The following is a 23374-nucleotide window of genomic DNA, read 5'->3' on the forward strand; positions in this document are numbered from 1 at the left end:
TTTTCCCTAGGAAGTGCTAATATATTTGACAATTCTTATTAATTACAGAAAAAAGAAGAGTTCGTAAAAACTATACTGAAGAAGAAGTAAATTACCTTTTCAGTGGAGTTAAGAAAATGGGAAATCATTGGAATTCAATTTTATGGTCTTTCCCCTTTCAGCAAGGACGGAAGGCTGTGGACCTAGCTCACAAATACCACAAGCTGATCAAATGCCCTGAGTATGTGGCTTCTTGATTAGAATATGTGAACACTTTTAGTTGGGACTCTTATAATACAGTGCCTTGAAGACACAAAATTTTAAATATTTTTCTAAACTTTCAAAAGATAGGGAATGTGAGGTGGAGATACTGTATTTTCCCTTTTAATATTTTTTTCCATATTAGGGGGATTAATGGCTTGCAACTGACATTAAAATACAGTAGTAGTTTGTACATGTGTAACATTACTTAGTTTTCCATATAACAACCTAACCCCCTCTAGGTCCTACTCTAGACCATCATGTTCCAGGACCTGAGCCCTCCCCCTCCCCGGAGATACTATTTTAATAAACAGTTTTTGTGATCCTATAGCTCTTCAAATTATTAAAAATCATTCATGGGAGTGGGGTGGTAGTGCAGCGGGTTAAGCATATGTGGCACAAAGCACAAGGACCGGCATAATGATCCCGGTTCGAGCCCCAGCTCCCCACCTACAGGGGAGTTGCTTCACAGGCGGTGAAGCAGGTCTGCAGGTGTCTATCTTTCTCTCTCCCTCTCTGTCTTCCCCTCCTCTCTCCATTTTTCTTTTTTTTTTTTTAATTTTTTTATATTTATTTTATTTATTTATTCCCTTTTGTTGCCTTTGTTGTTTTATTGTTGTAGTTATTATTGTTGTTGTTGGATAGGACAGAGAGAAATGGAGAGAGGAGGGGAAGACAGAGAGGAGGAGAGAAAGATAGACACCTGCAGACCTGCTTCACCGCCTGTGAAGCGACTCCCCCTGCAGGTGGGGAGCCGGGGTTCGAACCGGGATCCTTATGCCGGTCCTTGTGCTTTGCGCCACCTGCGCTTAACCTGCTGCGCTACAGCCCGACTCCCGTCCTCTCTCCATTTTTCTCTGTCCTATCTAACAACGATGACATCAATAACAACAACAACAATAAAAGACTACAAGGGCAACAAAAGGCAAAATAATTTTAAAAAATTTTTTTAAATCATAAAACATGCATTTTCAGTTTGCAAATATTTTTTCATAAGTTCAACTATTTGCCTAGGCATATGCCTTTTTTTGTGATCAAAGAAGACAAGTCAGAGAAAAAAATCAGCATTTAAACATTATTTGACACTATATAGCAATGAATACTACACAAGGCATTCAGATTTTAGTATTTTTATTTATTTATTTTGCCTCCAGGGTTATTGCTGGGGCTCCATGCCTGCGCTATGAATCTAATGATCCTGTGGCCGTTTTTTGTTTTGTTTTGTTTTTTGTTTTTCTATTTTTTGGATAGGACAGAGATAAACTGAGAGGGGAGGGGAAGATAGGAGAAAAAGATATGACACCTGCAGATCTGCTTCACTTGTTTGTAAAGCGACCCCCACTGCAGATGGGGAGCTGAGGCCTTTGTGTGTGTACTTAACCTGGTGTACCACTGCCCAGTCCCCAGATTTTAGTAGTTTTATCCAGTTTGAGAGTCCCTACTTAGGACATGGGAACATAAAATAGTTTTCAAGCTGTTCCAAGTGAGATTCCCACACACTAAATAAATATTTGACATTTTGCTAATTAAAATATTCCCTCTTTTAAAGGTGAACTATATACTTGCTTTGGCTACACTGAGGTCAGGTTCATTTCTTTATTTTTTTTTAATATTTACTTACTTATTCCCTTTTGTTGCCCTTGTTGTCTTATTGTTGCTGGATAGAACAGAGAGAAATGGAGAGAGGAGGGAAAGACAGAGAGTAGGAAAGACACCTGCAGACCTGCTTCACTGCTTGTGAAGCGACTCCCCTGCAGGTGGGGCGCCAGGGGCTCCAACCTGGATCCTTACTCCACCTGTGCTTTAACCTGCTGCACTACCTCCCGATTCCCAGGTTTACTTTTCATGGTTTTCCTTTTTGTTTTAAAGGTTTAAAATACTTCTTTTAGTGGCAAGCCAAACTATTAGAACTCAATTTCTTGCTCTTCCTATTCTGCTGGTTTCCTTAGTCTGCACTCATCAATTAGGCATCCCTTCCTGAAGCAAATTCTACAAATTCTAAGAATACTTTCTCTTATAAATCAGCGCAGGGAGGGAAGTTGGGGCAGACCCCTAGTGGCCTCTTCTGGTAGTTTCTGCTTATTAGCCATCTATGCCAGGTCTTTAAAGTCCCATTTTTACCATCCAGTCTACATAAAAAAAAAAAAAAAAAGTCATGTGAATTATCAAATGCCCACATTTGCTATGTCTATAACATATTCCTACTAGTATCCTTTGGGGCAGGGTAGGGGACCTGTAAATCTCGTGATATTGTTTCCTTTTCCCACTGGTCACATAAGAGAATTTCACCTAGACGTTCAATGGCATGCAGTTTTCAACTCCATATTGTGTCCTGTGAATATCAAGATGGTAATTTATTTTTTCTTTTAAGACTTATGATGTGCTTGCTCTTCCAGATTTCCAAGAGGTGTGATTTAATGGGTTTTTTTTTTTTTTTCTCACCCTTGTCTTGTTTGAATCTTGCATCAAGGTTGGGAGATGATAGGCCCATTTGCTGGATCCTATAGTTTCATACTACCAGAATTGTGGGAGTGCCATTATCAGAATTTTACTCATTTGAATTCCAGCCTCATTTGTTGCTTTACTATTTACTCCACTTGATAATTTAGATAACCCTTCTAAGAGTCAGGCTAGCCAGAAGGAACACTTAAATTTAGGCTTAACAGGTAGAATGTTTTTTTTTATTACTGTATTCCTTCCCTCATTTGCCCTCTCCCCATATCCATCTTTTCTTTTGATCCCCTTTTTCCTTCCAAAGAAAGGGAAACAAATACTTATTTATGAGAAAGAGCAAGAGTGAACCAGAACATCATCCTGGTGCATGCAATGCTGAGGATCAAACTTGGGACATCATGCTTAAGAGTCCAACTCTTTATCCATGGTTTCACCTCCCAGGCTGCAAGAAAGAAAATTAAAGCCTATAGTTTTTTTTATGTGTTACTGAAAATATCATTAACATAGAACTTGTTAGTAAAGTGAAGTTTATTTCCCACTGCAATAAAGATCACTACAGTGGTCGGGAGATGATGCAGTGTATAAAGCACTGAATTTTCAACCATGAGGTCCGGGGTTCAATCCCCAGCATCACATATACCAGAGTAATGTCTGGTTCTTACTCTCCTGTCTTTCTCATGAATAGATAAATTCTTTTAAAAAAAAAAATCACTACGGGAGTCGGGCGGTAGCGCAGAGGGTTAAGCGCACGTGGCGTGAAGCTCAGGGACCAGCATAAGGATCCGGGTTCGAGCCCCCGGCCCCTCACCTGCAGGGGAGTCGCTTCACAGGCGGTGAAGCAGGTCTGTAGGTGTCTATCTTTCTCTCCCCCTCTCTGTCTTCCCCTCCTCTCTCCATTTCTCTCTGTCCCATCTAACAACGATGACAACAATAACTACAACAACAAAAAGGGCAACAAAATGGAAAATAAAAAATTAAAAATCACTACATAAAGTCTTAGTGGGGTCAAGAAAGAGGAGGTGAACGAGTCTATTTGGGGTCTAGTTAAGGTCTTTTTTGTGGGGCTTGACAAGGATTAGGTAAATTTTGTGATAACTGCAGTTTAAAATCGTCAAATAAGATTAGGAATACCCGAGTGCGCTTGTACCATCAGATCCCTGAACAGATTTCTTAAGTTTTCTGCGCTTCAGGTTCCCCAACTGTAAAGAGGGTTGCACCGGATTAAGTGATAAAATACGCGGTAAGCGATAGGTAAATGATGCTCTCCTGAAATGTGAACTTTTGGGGTCAGTCCATCTGGTTGCTTTGGCTTCCGACCCGCGCAGCTGGAGTGACCCCGCTCACAGGGACCGGGGCGGGGCGGGGGCGCCGCTACGCCTTTCGGCCAGCAGAGGCCGCCCGTGCGCCCCAGTCTGGGCGGCTCCTCCTGCCGCCGCCACCGCCGCCACCGCCGCCTCACTGCGCATAGCTGCCCCGGCGGCCGCCTGACCGGCGTGCACCTTCGCGCCCTGTTCCCCGCCTCGGTGGCAGCCGGACGACTCTGTGGGAAACCGAAGGCATCACGAGCTCGGCGGGAGGCGGAGGGCGGCGCGGCTCCAGCGGGGCGGGCGGCGGCGGGCGGCCGGCCAGGGTCTTGGCGGGTCCTCGGCAGCCCCGGGGGAGGCCCTCTTTGTGGCTGCAGTTGGCAAGATGGCGCCGGTGGGGGTGGAGAAGAAGCTGCTGCTGGGCGCCAATGGCCCCGCGGTGGCGGGCGCCGGCGACCTCACCAGTGAGGAGGAGGAGGGCCAGAGCCTGTGGTGAGGCCCCGAGGCAGCCGGGCCGGGGAGGGCGCAGCCGGTGGGCAGCGGGCCGGGCCGGTCGCCGGACAGACTGACGGCTGGTCAGGTTCAAGCTCGACTCCGGGGCTGACCGCTTTGCCTTGTCCCCGCAGGTCCTCCATCCTGAGCGAGGTGTCCACCCGCGCCAGGTCTAAGCTCCCGTCCGGCAAGAACATCCTGGTCTTCGGTGAGCGCCCGCGGCGGGGCGTTGCCCGGGGAGCCAGATGGGCGAAGCGGGCGCCGGGCTGCAGGTCCAGGCCACCCCGCGCCCGCCCGGCCCGGCCCGCCCTCAGCTTTGCCCGGGGGAGACCCGGGGCCTCGGCTGCGCAGGGCCGGGGTGTTGCCCCTTAGAGAGAGACCCGTGCTGCCGGCCGTGGGGTTGTCGGTCCACTCCTCAGCCACTTGGCCTTCACATCCACCTTACACCGAATACCCTGGACTCTGCGACTCTAGCCCCGGACTTCAGCAAATTGTGGGCATCTTGCGAGGAGAGTAGTTGAGGGTTAGGTGCTGAGCAGTGCGCAGTGGGTGGTTTTCAGGGACCGGCTGACTGACAGCAGATGTGGGAATCCGCACGGGAACTTTCCTGTAGGGCTCCTGCCCTCATTGAAGGACTTGCCTGCATTAGGTCCCTTAACGTCTAGAGTCTCCTAATACAAACGAGGAGGTGGGGGGTTGCATATATTCACATAGCCACCGTATTTATTTATTGAGCAGAGCTTTGGCACAGCAGACATTCCTTGGACGCTACTCAGAAATCTCAGGCTGGTCACAGACAGATGTGTTGGTGATTTCTTATACGATACCGTGGACACAGGTTATTTTGACAGCATTGCTACGCTCGGTGCTGGTTTGAAAGAATAGTTTTTGGGATCAGGTGTTTTTTGAAAGGTTAAGTGTCAGCATGGGGCTAGCAGTGAGGGGAGAGTGGGGTGTGGGGGAGTTTGAAAACAGCCAGAAGCTCCTTGTGGAAGGTGATTGATGAGGTCAGCTGGGGCAGGTGATGAAAGTTTGAAGAATTGGTGTATATTCCTGAAGGCCCCTAATTCTCATGGAGATTTCCCCCACCTTTTTTGAGGGGCGTGTTTGGTCTTTTGGTGATAGTCCATTATGGGGGATCCTCAGAGACCTTCTATAAGTGGGAGAATTTTGGCAGCAGATTAGCAGGTGACTCAAAGGAAAAAAAAGAAAAAGTAGGTACTGAAATCAGACTGACAGGTGCTCACTGTGGTCCAGATGGGGTGTGGATGACCTGAATAAAGTGACGCTGAGGATGGAGAAAAGGCCTTTGATCTATGGAATGCCTTTCAAGTCTCATGTTCTGTAATTTTACATTATTATCTACCAGGGGTACCTGATGGTGTTTCTTCTTCATGTTTAAGGTTTTCTCTCGAAGAAGGGGGTGGATGGGATAAGAGGTGCTTGATGATTACTGAGATTGTGCTTAATAGTTTTGCTTTGGTCTGTAATTAGGGTATTTTCGGCAGTTTCGGAGCCTTCAGGATGCTTATGAAAGAGATTTCACTCTTCACAGTTGTGAGGCAGGAACAATTTTTTTTTTAAGTCCAGAGTTCCTGAGCATGACACTTAATTATATTTTGAAGGTTTCTTTTCATCCTAGTTGATTTTGTGAGACACTTTTTTTTTTTTTTTTTTTTCCCCACCGTGAGACACTTGTCTCTACTTTTAACTTTAACTTCAGCTGATAAATAGGTCTTGTAAATTGAAGGTGGCATCTGTGGGCCTGCCTTATTTCTTCCATTGTGAACTAGGGTAAGTACAGTAGGATGTCATTTTTAGATTTTAGTATCTGCCACCTCCCCTCACCACTGTTATAGAAAAGGCTGTTCTGTTTCTGATGGCAGGTGAGACCCCAGAAGCAGACTTTGTATGAAATTCTTAGTAATCTCTTGTATGGATGTCAAGACTCCCCAACTTTGCTCAGAATAAACAATACACTTTATGTCTTTACAATGCACCATTTGTAGGTGAAGATGGTTCTGGTAAAACAACTCTCATGACTAAACTACAAGGAGCTGAGCATGGCAAAAAAGGAAGAGGCCTGGAGTATCTCTACCTCAGTGTACATGATGAGGACCGAGATGGTAAGTGAAACCTGCATGCCTGTCTGATTCTTACATTGCAGCTCTTGCAACATGTCCAGCTATCCTTAATTTTGTTTGTTGTTGTTTGTTTGCTTGTTTGTTTTTTACCTAAGAGAATAGTCATGGGCAGTGGTGCTTCTAATTAAGTGCACATGCTACTTAGTATGCACAAGGACCCAAGTTCAAGCCCCCAGTCCCCACTTGCAAGGAGAAAGTGTCACAAGTAATGAAGCAGTGCTGCAGGTGTCTCTTCCTCTCTCTCCCCCTTCCCTCTCAATTTCTCTCTGTTCTTTCAAATTAAGTAAATGTGGTAGCACACCTTGTTGAGTACACACATGGTGCACAAGCACCTAAGCCCTCAGCCCCCACCTGCAGAGGCAAAGCTCCATAAATGATCTCTCCTTCTCCCCCTTCCTCCCTGTCTGCCCCCTTCCCAATTTCTGTCTGTCCTATTAAATAAAATAAATAAAAATCACAAAGTTTTATTTTAAAAAGAGAGAGAATAGTCATAAGGGAATAGATCAAGTGTATTATTGTGTAGAACTTTAGCCACTTCATAGACTTTTAGCGAAAGTCGGGCATGCTACTCTTAAGTAGAGGTACTAAAGGTAAAGTTTTAGATATATATAAAAGGAGTTAAGAAAGTTTTTTTTTAGGGGACCAGATGATGGCACACTCGGTTATGTGCACGCAGTATTGGTTACTAGGAGACCCATACAAGGATCTAGGTTTGAGCCCCCCGGCTCCCCACCTGCAGGGGGGATGCTTTATAAGCAGCGAAGCAGATTTGCAGGTGTCTCTCTTCCTCTTCCTCTCTCTAACCCTCCTTTCTCATTTTCTCTCTGTTCTATCCAACTAAAAAAAAAAAAAAGAAAGAAAAAGTAGCCTCCAGGAGCAGTGGATTCGTAGTGCCAGCAGCACTAAGCCCCAGCAATGACCGTAGAGGCAAAATAAAGATGTTTTTAAAAGCCTTGAACTTATTTGGTGTAAGTATTGCACCAAAGTAAAAGACTGGGGTGGTGGGGAGGGCTCAGGTCCTGGAACATGGTGGCAGAGGAAGACCAAGAGGGGTTTGAATTGTTATGTGGGAAACTGATAAATGTTACACATGTAGAAACTACTGTATTTTACTGTTGACTGTAAATCATTAATCCCCCCAATAAAGAAAAAAAAATACCTTGGACTTTGAGACTAATACTTCGCAAATTAACATAGACACGATCACTTCTCTGCCTAGGATATCTGAAACTGATACAATGAATTCACAGTATATATGTGTGTACATATGTGTGTGTGTATATATATATGTATGTATACACACATTTATAAAAAGATTTTATTTATTTATTAATGAGAAAGGAGGAGAGAGAAAGAACCAGGCATCACTCTGGCACATGTGCTGCTGGGGATTGAACTCAGGACCGACCCCATGCTTGAGAGATTAAACCTTTATCTCTGCGCCACCTCCTAGACCACTACACATGTATCTTCTTTTATTTCATTGAGGAAGTAATGATTTTAGGACAGTTGACATATGATACAACTCCCAGAGTGTAACAATTTTACACCACAGTATAGCAGATAACTTATAGGAGAGTTTTCTTTGTGATATTTTAGAAATGCCAATTTTGGGAGCACATTGGGTTAAGTGCAGGTGGCGCAAAGTGCAAGGACCGGCTTAAGGATCCTGGTTTGAGCCCCTGGCTCCCCACTGCAGGAGAGTCGCTTCACAAGAGGTGAAGCAGGTCTGCAGGTGTCTGTCTTTCTCTCCCCCTCTCTGTCTTCCCCTCCTCTCTCCATTTCTCTCTGTCCTATCCAACAGCGACAACATCAGTAACAACAACAATAAAACAACAAGGGAAACAAAAGGGAATAAATATTTTTTTTAAAAAAAGAAATGCCAATTTCCTGTATTTCTTTCAGTGAAGGAACAAACTCGATATAACATTACCTTATTATTTTTTTTTAAGAATTTATTTATTCATGAGAAAGGTAGGAGGAGAGAAAGAACCAACCATCACTCTAGTACATGTGCTGCCGGGGATCGAACTCAGGACCTCATGCTTGAGAGTCCAGTGCTTTATCCACTACGCCACCTCCCGGACCACAACCTTATTTCTTTATCTCAAAAATGTAGAGAGTCTGGGTGGTGGCACACCTGGTTAAGCACATATGTTACAGTGCACAAGGTCCTGGCTTCAAGCACCTGGTCCCCACCTGCAGGGGGAAAGCTTCATAAGTGGTGAAGCAGGGCTACAGGTGTTTCTCTGTCTCTTCCTATTTCCCCATTCCTCTTAATTTCTGGCTGTCTCTGTCCAATAAAAATAAAGATAATACAAAAAAATGTAGATACATAGGTCTATGCATGACAAGTTAGGCACTTTGTAGGCTGTTCTTCCAGTCCTTATTTCAGATTCTCTATGGGATTTTTTTTTTTCAGGCTTACTTTATTAAGTACGAGAGAGTGAGTGTTTCACATGAAACAGAGCAACAAACTAGAGCACTGTTCTGACCCATGTGATACCAAAGATAAAACTGAGTCTCCATTATACAAGTCCCCATGCTCTAACAGTTGAACTGTTTCCCTGACCTTTTTTTAAATACATATGTATATCTTTTTCATTAATGGTTTAGTACTCATTTACAAAATTATTAGATGTTAGAGATATAGTTTCACATGGTTCCATTGCCACTCTTTTTTTTTTTTTTCCATTATCTATTGGATAGAGACAGCCAGAGATTGAGAGGGAAGGGGTGACAGAGAGGGAGAGAAGCAGAGAGACCTGCAGCCCTGCTTCACCACTCATGAGGCTTTCCCCCTGAAGGTGGGGATGGGGGACTCAAACCCCGAGTCCTTGCGCATTGTAATATATGCGCCCAATCAGGCACGCCATCACCCGCCCCACCCCCCTTTGCCAATCTTTATGTGATTTTTTTTTTTTAGGTGACTTACAGATTCTTTTTTTTTTTTTTTTTTTCCCCACCACCCAATCTCCATATCCCATCCCCTCCCCAGTAGCTTTCCCATTCTCTAGCCCTCTGGGAGCATGGACCCAGGGTCATTGAGGGTTGCAGAAGGTAGAAGGTCTGGCTTCTGTAATTGCTTCCCCGCTGAACATGGGCGTTGACTGGTCGGTCCATACTCCCAATCTGCCTCTCTCTTTCCCTAGTAGGGTGGGTCTCTGGGGAAGCTGAGCTCCAGGACACATTGGTGGGGTCTTCAATCCAGGGAAGCATGGCCGGCATCCTGAAGACTTACAGATTCTTACTTGATGAAACAGTTGTCTTTATCTGTGGTTGATTAGTTTTTTTTTCAGCTCTAGTTTTTTTCTTTTTTACTTTATTTTTCTACTGTGTAGTATGACTGGGTTATAAATACATATTCTATAGACAGTTACCCAGGTAGAGAAAATAATCTTTGGCTTGTTCCTAGTTTCTATATATTTTTAGTATGCTGGGATATGACCTCAAAAGGATGGCAGCCTTCAGCATTGGAGGCATCTTTTTACTGTCACATGTTGTATGTGTGTGTGATCTCCACAGTCGTGGGTGAATTATGTATAGTGGACCTGTGGTAGAAGAGACTGAAAAAGGAATATCTGAGGAGAGGCAGGCATTAAAATACATGGATGCAGTATTTCAAAGGGATTCACAGAACCAAAACCACTATCAAAAATGTATTAGAATTTTTGAAATAAAAGTTAGTAGTGGGCTCTCCACCCCAAGTTGCCACAGCTTACGTCGCTTTCAGCCTCTGAGGCCTGAAGGGGGAAAAAAACATTTTTTAAATTTTTTTTTACATTTATTTATTTATTTATTCCCTTTTGTTGTCCTTGTTGTTTTATTGTTGTAGTTATTATTGATGTCATCATTGTTGGATAGGACAGAGAAATGGAGAGAGGAGGGGAAGACAGGGGAGAGAAAGACAGACACCTGCAGACCTGCTTCACCACCTGTGAAGCGATTCCCCTGCAGTTGGGGAGCCGGGGGCTCAAACCGGGATCCTTCCTCTGGTCCTTGTGCTTTGCGTCACGTGCGCTTAACCTGCTGTGCTACCGCCCGACTCCCGGAAAAAAACACATTTAAAAAAAAAATCTGAAAACACTTTAAAATCTAAAAAAAAAAAAAAAACAGTGGTAGTTTTGATTTTTTTTTTTCCTGTTTTATTCAATATGACAGAGATTGAGAGGGGAGGGAAAGAGAAAGATACCTGCAGACCTGCTTCGCCACTTGTGAAGCATCCCTGCTGCAGGTGGGGCTGGGAGGAACCTGGGTCCACAAGTCCTGGCACATATCATTATGTACATTTAATTGGTTGTATCACTGCCTGGCCCCAAACTTAGTGTTATTTCTTATGCATGTTGATGAATTGATTATACAAAAAGAAAGGTAACTAATGTAAGACATGTACTTTTCCTTTCTTTTTAGATTTTTATTTATTTATTTATTTGTTTATCCATGAAGAATGATAGGAGAGAGAAAGAACCAGACATCACTCTGGTACGTTTGCTGCTGGGGGCGAACTCAGGACCTCATGCTTGAGAGTCCTGTGCTTTATCCACTGCGCCACCTCCCAGACCACTTTTTTTTTTTTTTTTTAAGATTTTTAGAAGGTTTATTAATGAAAGAGAATCAAGAATCAGAGAAGCACTCTGGCATGTGTTAAATTAAGGTTTGAATTCAGGACTTCATACTTACAAATTTAGCTCTCTAGTCACTGTGCCACCTTCTAAAAATGTATCTTAGAGTTTACTAAAAGTTAATGAAATGATAATTTTGATGATAGGAATTCCTTGAGGCACATTTTGTGATAAAGTGCTCTCAAAGATGTCTGTTGTTTTCTAAGTATTTTATCAGTTTGGAGAATTGCACAGTTTGATCACCCAAGTGTGATTTTGGTAACCATATGATTCACTAAATATTAAATTTACATGTTTGTATGTATATGTTTTAAACTTTTTATTATGGATAATAAAAAAAATACAAAGTAGAAACTGGTATCATGGGCCCCAGTGTCGATATCACCCACCTTCAACTATTACAATTTCTTGTTCAGTTTTATTTCAGCTATACTATTACACTCTTGTTCATCATTTCATTTATGAATACTTCTAAAACATAAGGATTTTTGTTTTCTTACAAGTGTAACAGTATTATGCCAAAAACAACAGTACAGTCACTTCTTTATATCATCAGGATTCTAGTTCTTGTTTAGATTGTGTATGTAATGATTTTATCTTGCTATTTAATTACAATAGTCCTGTCTCGTACCCTTTGTAGTATGTGCAAGCACTGTGTAGTGTGACTGTCACAAGAAGAGCTTCTTTAACCATAGGCTGTTTAGATCAACTTGCTGCCTCACAGATTGCTGATAGTTCAGAAGAATAAATGAGTTAGATGATAGCATTGTTGTTCAGTGAACATTTGTATCTTTTTAATTAGTTTTTTAAAAATATTTATTTATTCCCTTTTGCTGCCCTTGTTGTTTTATTGTTGTAGTTATTATTGTTGTTGTTGGATAGGACAGAGAGAAATGGAGAGAGGAGGGGAAGACAGAGAGGAGGAGAGAAAGATAGACACCTGCAGACCTGCTTCACCGCCTGTGAAGCGACTCCCCTGCAGGTGGGGAGCCGGGGTTCGAACCGGGATCCTTATGCCGGTCCTGTGCTTTGCGCCACCTGTACTTAACCCGCTGCGCTACAGCCCGACTCCCCTAATTAGTTGTTTTTTTTTTTTCTTGCTCTTATTTAAAGCTAAAATGGCATTCACTCTTAATACATTATTGGAATTATTTTAGACATGGACACATAGTATATTATGGTAGATTTGTGACACTGAATTCTAAAAAGTTCACCAGGCACTCTGACCAAGGATTACTGTCTGCTAGACACTTGAGTCTTTTCTGGGTTAAGATTTGTTTTGTTCTGGGAGTCTGGGAGTCGGGCGGTAGCGCAGAGGAGTCGCTTCACAGATGGTGAAGCAGGTCTGCAGGTGTCTTTCTCTCCACCACCACCACTCCCCCCCCCCCCCCCCGTCTTCCCCTCTTCCTCTCCTCTCTCCACTTCTCTCTGTCCTATCCAACAACGACATCAATAACAACAACAATAATAACTACAACAATAAAACAAGGGCAATAAAAGGGAAAATGAAAATAAAAAAAAAAAAGATTTGTTCTTTGTGGAATTCCACTATCATTTTCAAGTCCTTCCTGATGTGATTTTAAAGCTGAACAGATCACCAGGTACTAACTTAGTTATTTTTTTTTTTTTTAGATCACACACGCTGCAATGTGTGGATCCTGGATGGAGACTTATATCATAAAGGCCTGCTGAAGTTTGCAGTTTCTGCTGAATCCTTGCCAGAGACCCTGGTCATTTTTGTTGCAGACATGTCTCGGCCTTGGACTGTGATGGAATCTCTACAGAAATGGGCTAGTGTTTTACGTGAGCACATTGATAAAATGAAAATTCCACCAGAAGAAATGAGAAATCTGGAACAGAAATGTAAGTAAAATAGTAGTTTTTGTTTGCTTATTTTACTTAAGGAATTTTAAGCTTTATAAAATAGAATTTTATTGGGAGTTGGGCGGTAGCACGGTGGGTTAATCGCAGGTGGTGCAAAGAGCAAGGACTGAGTAAGGATCCCGGTTGAAGCCCCAGCTTCCCCACCTGCAGGAGAGTCACTTCTCAAGCCGTAAAGCAGGTCTGCAAGTGTCTGTCTTTCTCTCCCTCTCTCTGTCTTCCCCTCCTCTCTCCATTTCTTTCCTATCCAACAGTGACGACATCAATAAAAACAAGGGCAACAAGAGGGAATAAATAAATTAATTTTTAAAAAATAGAATTTTATTAATTGAGAAATTCACTACTTTGTTTGGGTGGTTCCATTGAACTTCTAACAGTGCTTCCCTTATAGATTGTGTTGTGCTTTTATTACCATTTGTTAGTGAATCGTTCTTGAAATTTAGTAATCAGAAAGAATTTGAAAGGCCTGGGAGATGACTTGGCAGGTAAAGAGCATTCCTTCCGTGGATGAGATCCTGAGTTAAACCCTGGTGCCACATAGGAGCATCTTAGCCATCACCAAGGGCAAGAGCCTAGGTGTCTCTCCTCATTCGCCCTTTCTCTCTTTCAGTCTCTCTACCTCCCTTTCTCTTATTCTGAAAATACAGAGTAAAAGTTGCAGTCCCCCATACCACCATAAGCTGGAGCTGGTCTCAAACAAACAAACAGAATAAAAATTGTACTGAAGAAGTGACTCAGCAGTATTGCATATACACAAGGTCTTACTTCCAGCCCTGGGGGAGAAGTAGTCTTTATCTCAAATGTCATAATTGAAGGAAATGAATGAATCATATTCCTAATTATCTTCATTGGTTCTCATTTTGGTTTTGTTTACTTATAAAGATTTATTCGCTAGAGATGGGGAGAGAAACAAGGCATTACTCTGCTACATGCAGTGCTTGAAATCAAAAATCTGGACCCCATGCTTGAGAGTAACTATTTATTCATTTATTTTAATTTCTTTATTCCCTTTTGTTGCCCTTGTTGTTTTATTGTTGTTAATTTTGTCGTCGTTGTGGGATAGGAGAGCAATGGAGAGAGGAGGGGAAGACAGAGAGGAAGGAGAGAAAGATAGACACCTGCAGACCTACTTCACCGCTTGTGAAGCAACTCCCCTGCAGGTGGGGAGCCAGGGGCTCAAACCGGAATCCTTATGCCGGGATCCTTACGTTCGCTTAACCCGCTGCGCTACAGCCCGACTCCCAAGAGTAACACTTTATTAATAGCATCACCTCCTGACTGTATTATTTATTTTGTCCAGAGCACTACTTTGGCTTATGGTGTTGCTGGGGATTTGAATCTGGAACTTCAGAGCCTCAAGTGTGAGAGTATTTTGTTGGGGGTTGGGTGGTAGCACAGCGGGTTAAGTGCAAGGACCAGCGTAAGGATGCTGGTTCGAGCTCCCCGCAACTTGTGAAGCTGGTCAGCAGGTGTCTTATCTTTTTTTCTTTCCCCCTCTCTGTCTTCCCCTCCTCACCATTTCTCTCTGTCCTATCCAACAACGATGACATCAGTAAGTAACAACAGTAATAACTGCAACAACAATAAAAACAAGGGCGACATAAGGGAAAATAAGTAAATAAATATAAAAAAGGTCTTTTGTTAATCATTACGCTATCTCCTCAGCTCTCTCATTTATTTTACAATTTTGTTTTTGTGTACACATTTGCTTAACAGTCACTTAATTTCCAGGGCTGGTGAGACAGCATAGTTGTTACATAATGTCTTTTATACTCGAGGCAGCAAAGATCCGTGTTTGATCCCTAGCACCACTATAAGCCAGAATTTAACAGGGCTCTGTTGAAACAAAACAAAACAAGAGTCATTGATGGGAGGGTTAGGTAGCATATGATTATGCAGAGAGTCTCATCCGAGAGGATCCAAAATCCCAGGTTCAATCTCCTGCACCACTATATAATCCAGAGCTGAGTACTGCTCTTGTAGAGAAAGGAAGGAACGAAGGAAGGAAGGAAAAAGAAGAATCATTAATTTCTAGGTTAGGTTCAGCTAATTGGAGTTCATATTGTCTAGACCCAAGATAAGGCTATAAACATAATTTGGAGCAAAATGGAAAATAGCATTTTTCTAAGAATAGGTTTAGAAATTACAATCTGGTGATTTAAGATGTCTTTTCTCGATAAATCAGAGCTGAGCAGGGCTCTGGTCACTATCTCTTTCAATAATTTTTCAATTAAAAAAAAAAAGATGTCTTTTCTCTGTCAACAGGACTAAATTGTACCTGGCATCTAGGCAGCCATTCATACATACAGCTAAGAAAACAGAATATAGATCACCCCAAGCAAGACCAGCCAGTCCTCCCTGGGTTATAGTATAAGCTTCACAATTCAAATAGTCTGTATCCAAAGGGAATTTTACAAAATCTTTGTAAGACACATCCAACTGTCAAAAATGGTATTATTTCCATGATAAACCAGAAGCTCTGCAAATCTCAGTGTTGTATTTAAGACACATTGAAAAATATTTGCTTTTAAGCAAAAGAGCAGCATTTCCCAACATGTTTTCCATGTTCAAGTAGATTCTTTATTTTTCTGGTTATAATACTGAAAATTAAGTTTTCCTTTACGGTATCATTTGCTTCTTGAATTTCCATCTTTCTGTTGTTATCACCACCAAGGGTTCACTTCTCCAGGGCAATTTTTTCTTTTCTTCCTTTCCTTTCCTCTTTTCTCTCTCTCTCTCTCAAATTTCAGATTTATTGATTATTATTACTATTACTATTATTATTTTGCCAGAGCACTGCTCAGTGATGCAGGAGATTGAACCTGGGACCTCGAAGACTCAGTCATGTGACTCTTTTTGCATAACTATTATATTCCCCTACCCTTTTCTTCCTTCCCTTCTTTTCAATTATTTATTTTTAATTAAAGACAGACAGAAATCTATGGGGGAGGTAGACAGGGAGAGTGAGAGACCTGCAGTACTACTTCGCCATTCATGAAGCTTTCCCCCTATAGGTAGAGGACCAGGGACCTGAACTTGAGTCCATGTGCATTGTAACATGTGCTTTCTACCAGATGCACTACCACCTGGCCCCCAGTGTTTTTAGATAGAAAGAGACAGTGGGAGAGAAGAAAAGACTGCAGCACCAGAGCTTCCCCCAGTGTTGTGGGCTCCGGGCTCAAAACTGGATGACACACATGGCAAATCAAGCACCCCCCCAACCCCCTGGAAGCTGTCTTGCCAGCCCTGATTTTTTCATCTTGAGCCTTAAAAAAACACCTTTTCCTCTCCCAGTTATCAGTGCCTCCTTGACTCTTCCTCAGCCATGCTGAAATTCACAGCAACCTTTTGCTTTGAAGTTATGGTTGTTCCCTTACCTTCCAAATGGGATAATTTCTATGAGTAATTTTTTTTTTACTGTCTTACTTTCCCTCTGCTGAAATAGTGGATGTGCAGACTTACTTTGCTCTCTCTGCAGCTTGTGTTCATTGCCCTGGAATTCCATTAAGACCCAGTCACCCCTCTTATTGGCAGGTTTAAAAGAAATCCTAAAAGAGACAAATCTTTCAGCTACTGCCTTAGTTCATTTTGGAATCTTGATAGGATTATTTGCTAGAAATAGAGAAGTCTTTTTTTTCCAGTTAAAATGAAATGCTATTTTAAGACTGAGGATGTCCAAATTATTTTTTGAGAACAAAGAACAGTCAGTATAAGGGAAGCTGGGCTTTTTTTTTCCCTCCTTAAATTGATTCAGAAGCTTGTTTTTCATTTCCCTTGCTTCTGTGCAGTTACGTCAGCTTCTGTCCACTTGCCAGGGAGATGGGAGGGGCAGGGGCTTGAGCTGTGGCAGTGGCAGTGGCAGCAGTCTTAACTGGGTTGGCTTAGTTCAGCCTGGCTTATTTCCATAGGATGACATCATACTCTTTAGTGAATTAATGAGGGCTTGTGGGACATGGCACACAGAATCTTCATACTTATTGCCAAGAGAGTTCAAAAATTTTTTGATGTGTTTTTCAAATCAGCTTTCTTACTGTATGTCTTCCTGTCCTGACTTTTTACTCCCATACCCATTAGCTAAAACAGGGAGTTTAACATCTAATTATTTGGTTTGCATATGTGTTTCCTGGCTTACTTGCATATATACTGTAGTCATTGTTATGCAGCTCAGTTCATCTCTCTCCAACCACTGGCCCTTCTAGATATTGCTTCTTTTTCCTCTGAAATAGAAAACCTAAGACAACTTCAAAGAATAATTCTGAACCTGAAGAGCTGTTTTTCTTCCATTGCATATTTAGCATAGTACCTAAATTAGTGGGTTAGTACACTGGAGACTAGCTTATGAATCTATTTCCTTTTTTTTTTTTTATTTATAAAAAGGAAACATTGACTAAACCATAGGATAAGAGGGGTACAGTTTCACACAATTCCCACCACCAGAACTGTGTATCCCATCCCCTCCCTTGATAGCTTTCCTATTTTTTAACCCTCTGGGAGTATGGACCCAAGGTCATTGTGGAATGCAGAAGGTGGAAGGTCTGGCTTCTGTAATTGCTTCCCCGCTGAACATGGGCATTGACAGGTCATGAATCTATTTTCTTAGCTATAAGCTTATAAAGTTTTTTGGGTTTTTTTTGCCTCCAAGGTTATTACTGGGGCTCAGTACTGGTCCGTGAAGGATGATAGAGGACCTAGTGGGGGTTGTATTGTTATATGGGAAACTGGGGAATGTTATGCATGTACAAACTATTGTATTTACTGTTGAATGTAAAACATTAATTCCCCAATAAAGAAAAAATAAATTAAAAAAAAAGATTCTTTTTTCTTTTTTTTTTTTTTGCCTCCAAGGTTATTACTGGGGCTCAGTACTGGCACTATGAATCCATTGCTCCTGAAGGCCAATTTTTTTTTTTTGTTTGTTTTATTGGATAGGACAGAGGAATTAAGAGGGGAGGGGGAGCTAGAGAGGGGAGAGAAAGACATCTGCAGACCTGTTGCACTGCTTATGAAGTGACCTCCCTGCAGGTAGGGAGTTGGAGTCTCGAACCAGGATCTTTTTTTAAAAAAAATATTTTATTTATTTATTAATGAGAAAGATAGGAGGAGAGAGAAAGAACCAGACATCACTCTGGCACATGTGCTGCTGGGGATCGAACTCGGGATCTCATGCTTGAGAGTCCAAAGCTTTATTACTGCGCCACCTCCCGGACCACAAACCAGGATCTTTGTATGAGTCCTTGCACTTCATACTATGTGTGCTTAACCCAGTGCATCACCACCTAACCTCCATAAAGATTTTTCAAACAGGAATTACACCAAGGATATTATTCTTTCCTGGACAGGGGATGTGTCTTCCCTGCATCAGATACTACTTTAGGTTATCAGGTTATACTTCAGATTATATCATAAATAGGATGCCTGATCCTAAGGAATTTGTTCCAGTGACATACTGAATTTGTTTATTTAGTCTGTGTCAGTTAGGACTAGATTCAGCTGCATGTGACATAAACCTAAAACAATAGTGACTTGAACAAGACTGAGGTGTAATTTTTTCTTTTTCCTGTCTGTGAAATCCAGAGGTAGGCAGTTTGGGCTTAGAAAGCATCTCTAGGAAGATAATTCAAGGGCCCCAGGGCCTCTTTCTGTTTGTTGCTTTGTTGACTCTAGGATGTGGTTCTTGTCATTCTGACAAGTAGAACTCTGACCTTCAGTCCCCATTCCAGGCAGCGGGATGGAGGAAGAGGAAACTAGAAGGGAAGAGCCCTACGTGTCTGATGTCTTTTTATGGAGGCATGGAAATGTAGTCTATTCAGCTCTATATTCTAAGTATCATGGTTCAGTTTGGTGATAAGAAAAGGAAGAGGACCTGAAAGGGAATTAGCAAGTTACTGGAGCCACATCCATATCTCAGCCCTCTAGTTAACCTTCCTCTTGTTTTTACCATCCTTCCACTGAGATGTTTGAAATGATAGTCAGTGCTTGCTGTGTTGCTTGTTGAAGGAATGCCTTTGTGAGTGCTAGTTTAAGGTTACATTTTTTAAATTTATTTATTTTTACCAGAGCTTTGCTAAATTCCAGCTTCTGGTGGTGTTGGGGCTGAACCTGGAACCTTCAGTACCTCAGCATGGAAGTCTTTGTATATAACCATTATGATATAACCATTATGATATCTCTCCACCTAGGTTACATTAAAATATTTTTTATTTCTTTATTTTTTAGATAGAGACAGAAATTGATGGGAAGTAGGAGATAAAGCAAGAAAGAGAGACACCTGTATCTCTGCTTCTTCACTCATGAAGCTTTCCCCCTGCAGGTGGGGACAAGGGACCTGAACCTGGTTCCTTATGCATGATAATGTGTGTGCTCTACCAAGTGTGCTACTGCGTGGCCCCTCGTTAAATTTTAATAAAGCAGTTAACTGTCCTCTTGCTCAGAAGAGTCCCAATTTCCAGATTAATTGAATTGTAATTATAGTATTGAATGAAGGGTTATCATCCAATCTAGCTTTCAATCCTGAAACCAGTCTCAAGTCTGCTGAGTTTGAAAAGTTGCTTCCTGGTAGGCCACATTCAGGTTTAGATTTCTCAGTTGTCCTGGATCTGTTGCAACTGTTTGACTGCTGGATCCATCTGAAAGTAGAAGGGCAAAACAACTCCCAGTGCAGCTTGCAAGTGGGTTAGGCTTGATTTTCCTGCATTCTGTCTGGGACTTCATTTGCTTCTGCAGAACAAGATGAGATGCCATTATGGGTCTTCTCAGGATTTTATAACCAAAAGGTGATTGATTGCTCAGGTGGAGAAAAAATGTGAAGGAGGTGGCAACAATTCAGGTAGAGCACTCTGTTCATTCTTCCATCCCACTCCCCTCTGATCCTATAAAATACTGGCCACCTCACTATCTGGGGGGAAGTTAAAACAGTGATATATGTGTAAATTGAGAACATGCATATTTTATTATTTGCATTGCACATTATTTATTACAAGCTTCTATGTTAAGAATATTTGCTGGGTGGGGCTATAGCATAATGGTTATACAAAGAGACTTTCATGCCTGAGGCTCTCAAGTCCCAGGTTCAATCCCCCACCACCATAAGCCAGAGCTGAGCAGTGCTCTGGTAAAAAAAAAAATAAAAAAAAAAAAAGATTTGCTTTGTTTTCTGACTAGTTTCTATATATATATATATATATATATATATATATATATATATATATATATATATATATATATATATACTTATTTATTGGATAGAGACAGCCAGAAATTGAGGGGGGATGGGAGATATAGAGTGAGAGAGACAGAGAAGACACCCACAGTCCTACTTCACCACTCATGAAGCTTCCTGCCTGCAGGTGGGGACCAGGGACTCAAACCTGGGACCTTGTACACTGTAATGTGAGCACTTAACCAGGTGCACCACCGCCTGGCCCCCTTTCTGACTAGTTTTCTAAAAATGTTGAATTATTTTAAAAATGAATTTCCTACTAATGTTGGGCAGTCATAATTAAGTCATTCTTTTTAGAGAGTGCATACTTTGGACTGGAGAAACAGCATAAATGTTAAGCAAAAGACTCATACCTGAGGCTCTGAGGCCCCAGGTTCAATCCCCAGTACCACCATAAGCCATCTGAGCAGTCCTCTGGTTTTCTGTCTCTCTACCTCCCCTCTATCTCTCTCTCAAGAAAATAAGTAAAACAATTTTTAAAATGTTTAATTAATTAAAAAGAGAGTGTATTGTGGTCCGGGAGATGGCATAGTGATAAAGTTTTGGACACTCAATTATGAGGTCCCAAGTTCGATCCCTGGCAGCACATGTTCCAGAGTGATGTCTGATTCTTTCTCTCTGCTCCTGTGTTTCTCATAAATAAATAAAATCTTAAAAAAAAAAAAAAAAAAAAAAGAGAGAGTGTATAATATAGCCCAAAGCTTTCAAACCATTTTCACATCATAGCACATATAGAATACAACAGAATACGGCACACTTAGCAATGGAGATTCATAGAGCCAGTGACCCACCATCTAATTTGCCTCATTCCCACTTCACTTCTCAGTCTTTCTGTTCACTTGAAACCTGTTCCAGGCTCAGCCATGCTCCCTGTCTTGGAATTTACAGCTGAGTGCCTCACGTGATCTAGAGCAGTTAGTAGAGTTTACTCAGACAATCAAGCCATTGTATTTCATTGATTTGAAGATTTATTGAAATGCTTTTAAAGAGATATCATGAGAACCTTTGATTGTTTCAGGATCCTTCAATAGCCATGCAAAGTTCTAAGCTTGAAAGGAAATCTTTCTCTGTTTTTTGTTCAAAAATGCAATAGAAATCTCTTGAGTAATTATATTGGAAATGAGATTATATGAATGAATTTAATTAAAAGAAGTTGTAACAGCCAAAGAAGTGACTCAGCAAGTAAACAAATTGCTTGAATGTGTGAGGCCTTTGGTTCAAGCCCTGGCATTGCATATAAGAAATTGATATTCCTATATTTCTCTTTCTCTCTTATAAAATAAATCTTTAAATAAGTAAAGAGAAGTTTTAGAAAAATAATTTTTTAAACATAATGTATTCATTTATTTATGAGAAAGATAGGAGGAGAGAGAGAAAGAACCAGACATCACTCTGGTACATGTGCTGCCAGGGATTGAACTCAAGACTTCATGTTTGAGAGTCCGATGCTTGATTCACTGCACCACCTCCCGGGCCACAGAAAAATAATTTTATATTGTGTGTGTGTTGGAGCTTAGTTCTCAACTGATTTTGCAGTTGAACTGCCTGTTTGCTCTTCTGCCTTTAACCAAAACCTCCTTGTCCTCTAGTCTGACAGATGAGCCTTTAAGTTTGTGTGAAAAGGTGCAGCAGGGCTGTGAACTTTGTGGTCACTTACTTTAATTAACCAAGCCACAGACCACACTCGGTCTTGAAAGCTCTGCCGGTGGAGTTTCACCCTTGATCAAAGTAGTGGCTAAATGCCAAGAAGGAGCACTAACTACTACCACTAACGACTTGTGTTAGAGAACAACAGGTCCCAGGAGCCTCTAAAGTTAGACTGAGTTCATGAAAGTGCGGATAATAAGGAAACTTGGATAATACTGGACATGCCTGCTCTTCTTAGTGCCAGCATACCTCAGTTATATGGAAAATAGTGTGTTCTTATAAGTATTGAGGTAGTTTTATTAAATATTTCTGTTTGAGTGTTTCTAATGAAGTATTTATGACTTCTCAGTAATTTCTCCAAAATTTTTTTTAATATTTATTTTATTTATTTATTCCCTTTTGTTGCCCTTGTTATTTTATTGTTGTAGTTATTATTGTTGTTGTCGTTGTTGGATAGGACAGAGAGAAATGGAGAGAGGAGGGGAAGACAGAGAGGAGGAGAGAAAGATAGACACCTGCAGACCTGCTTCACCGCCTGTGAAGCGACTCCCCTGCAGGTGGGGAGCCGGGGTTGGAACCGGGATCCTTATGCCGGTCCTTGTGCTTTGCGCCACCTGCGCTTAACCCGCTGCGCTACAGCCCGACTCCCAATTTCTCCAAATTTTATAAGCTACGACTATTTGTAGTCACCTGTGAAGTAATATGTTTCGGCTTGGGGTATGGATCAACTTGCAGTGCCCATGTCCAGTGGAGAAGCAATCACAGAAGTCAGAAATCCCACCTTCTGCACAACAAAAAGAATTTTGGTACAGGGGGCTAGGTTGTGGCATACCTGGTTAAATGCACATATTACAAAGCACAAGGACCTGGGCAAGAATCTAGGTTCGAGCCCTCGACTCCCCACCTGCGGGGGAGATGCTTCACAAGCAGTGAAGTAGGTCTGCAGGTGTCTATTTTTCTCTCTCCCTTTCTGTCTCCCCTCCTCTCTCAATTTCTCTCTGTCCTACCCAATAAAATGAAGAGAAAAAAAAAAGCTGCTAGGATCAGTGGATTCATAGTGCCGGTACTGGGCCCCAGCAGTAACTCTGGAGGCAAAAAAAAAAATTGGGGGCAAGGGGTAGATAGCATAATGGTTATGCAAACAGACTGTTAAGCCTGAGGCTCCAGAGTCCCAGGTTCAATCCCCTGCACCACCATAAACCAGAGTTGATCAGTGCTCTGGTTTTAAAAAAAAAAAAAAAAAAAAAGAATTTTGGTCTACTCCTAGAGAGGGAGAAATGATAGGGGGAGATCACTAGAGGGCTCTAAACACCAACACCATGAGGACCCAGAGGGAGAAGAGGGGGGAAAGGACAGTTGCAAGTAGTAATA

The 23374-nt window shown here is 41.8% G+C and overlaps 2 protein-coding genes across 3 annotated transcripts in view; both read left to right on the plus strand.

Annotated features, from left to right (window-relative positions):
* Positions 1-410, plus strand: part of TERB1 (telomere repeat binding bouquet formation protein 1) — a 53938-nt gene extending 53528 nt beyond the window's left edge. The window contains exon 19 of the mRNA XM_007517790.2: positions 49-410. Coding sequence (XP_007517852.1) covers positions 49-236 — 188 coding nt within the window. The 3' untranslated portion in view covers positions 237-410. The remainder of the gene's footprint in view (positions 1-48) is intronic.
* Positions 411-4225: 3815 nt separating this feature from the next.
* The window catches only part of DYNC1LI2 (dynein cytoplasmic 1 light intermediate chain 2), a 44767-nt gene continuing 25618 nt past the window's right edge, over positions 4226-23374 (plus strand). The window contains exons 1-4 of one of the 2 annotated variants that reach the window (XM_060185403.1): positions 4226-4250; positions 4625-4698; positions 6500-6616; positions 12889-13119. In XM_060185403.1, the coding sequence (XP_060041386.1) occupies positions 6529-6616; positions 12889-13119 (319 nt within the window). In that variant the 5' untranslated portion in view covers positions 4226-4250; positions 4625-4698; positions 6500-6528. The other variant, XM_007517763.3, reaches the window with a different exon arrangement.

Source organism: Erinaceus europaeus, chromosome 2 (genome assembly GCF_950295315.1).
Source record: "Erinaceus europaeus chromosome 2, mEriEur2.1, whole genome shotgun sequence".
Taxonomy (NCBI): Eukaryota; Metazoa; Chordata; class Mammalia; order Eulipotyphla; family Erinaceidae; genus Erinaceus; species Erinaceus europaeus.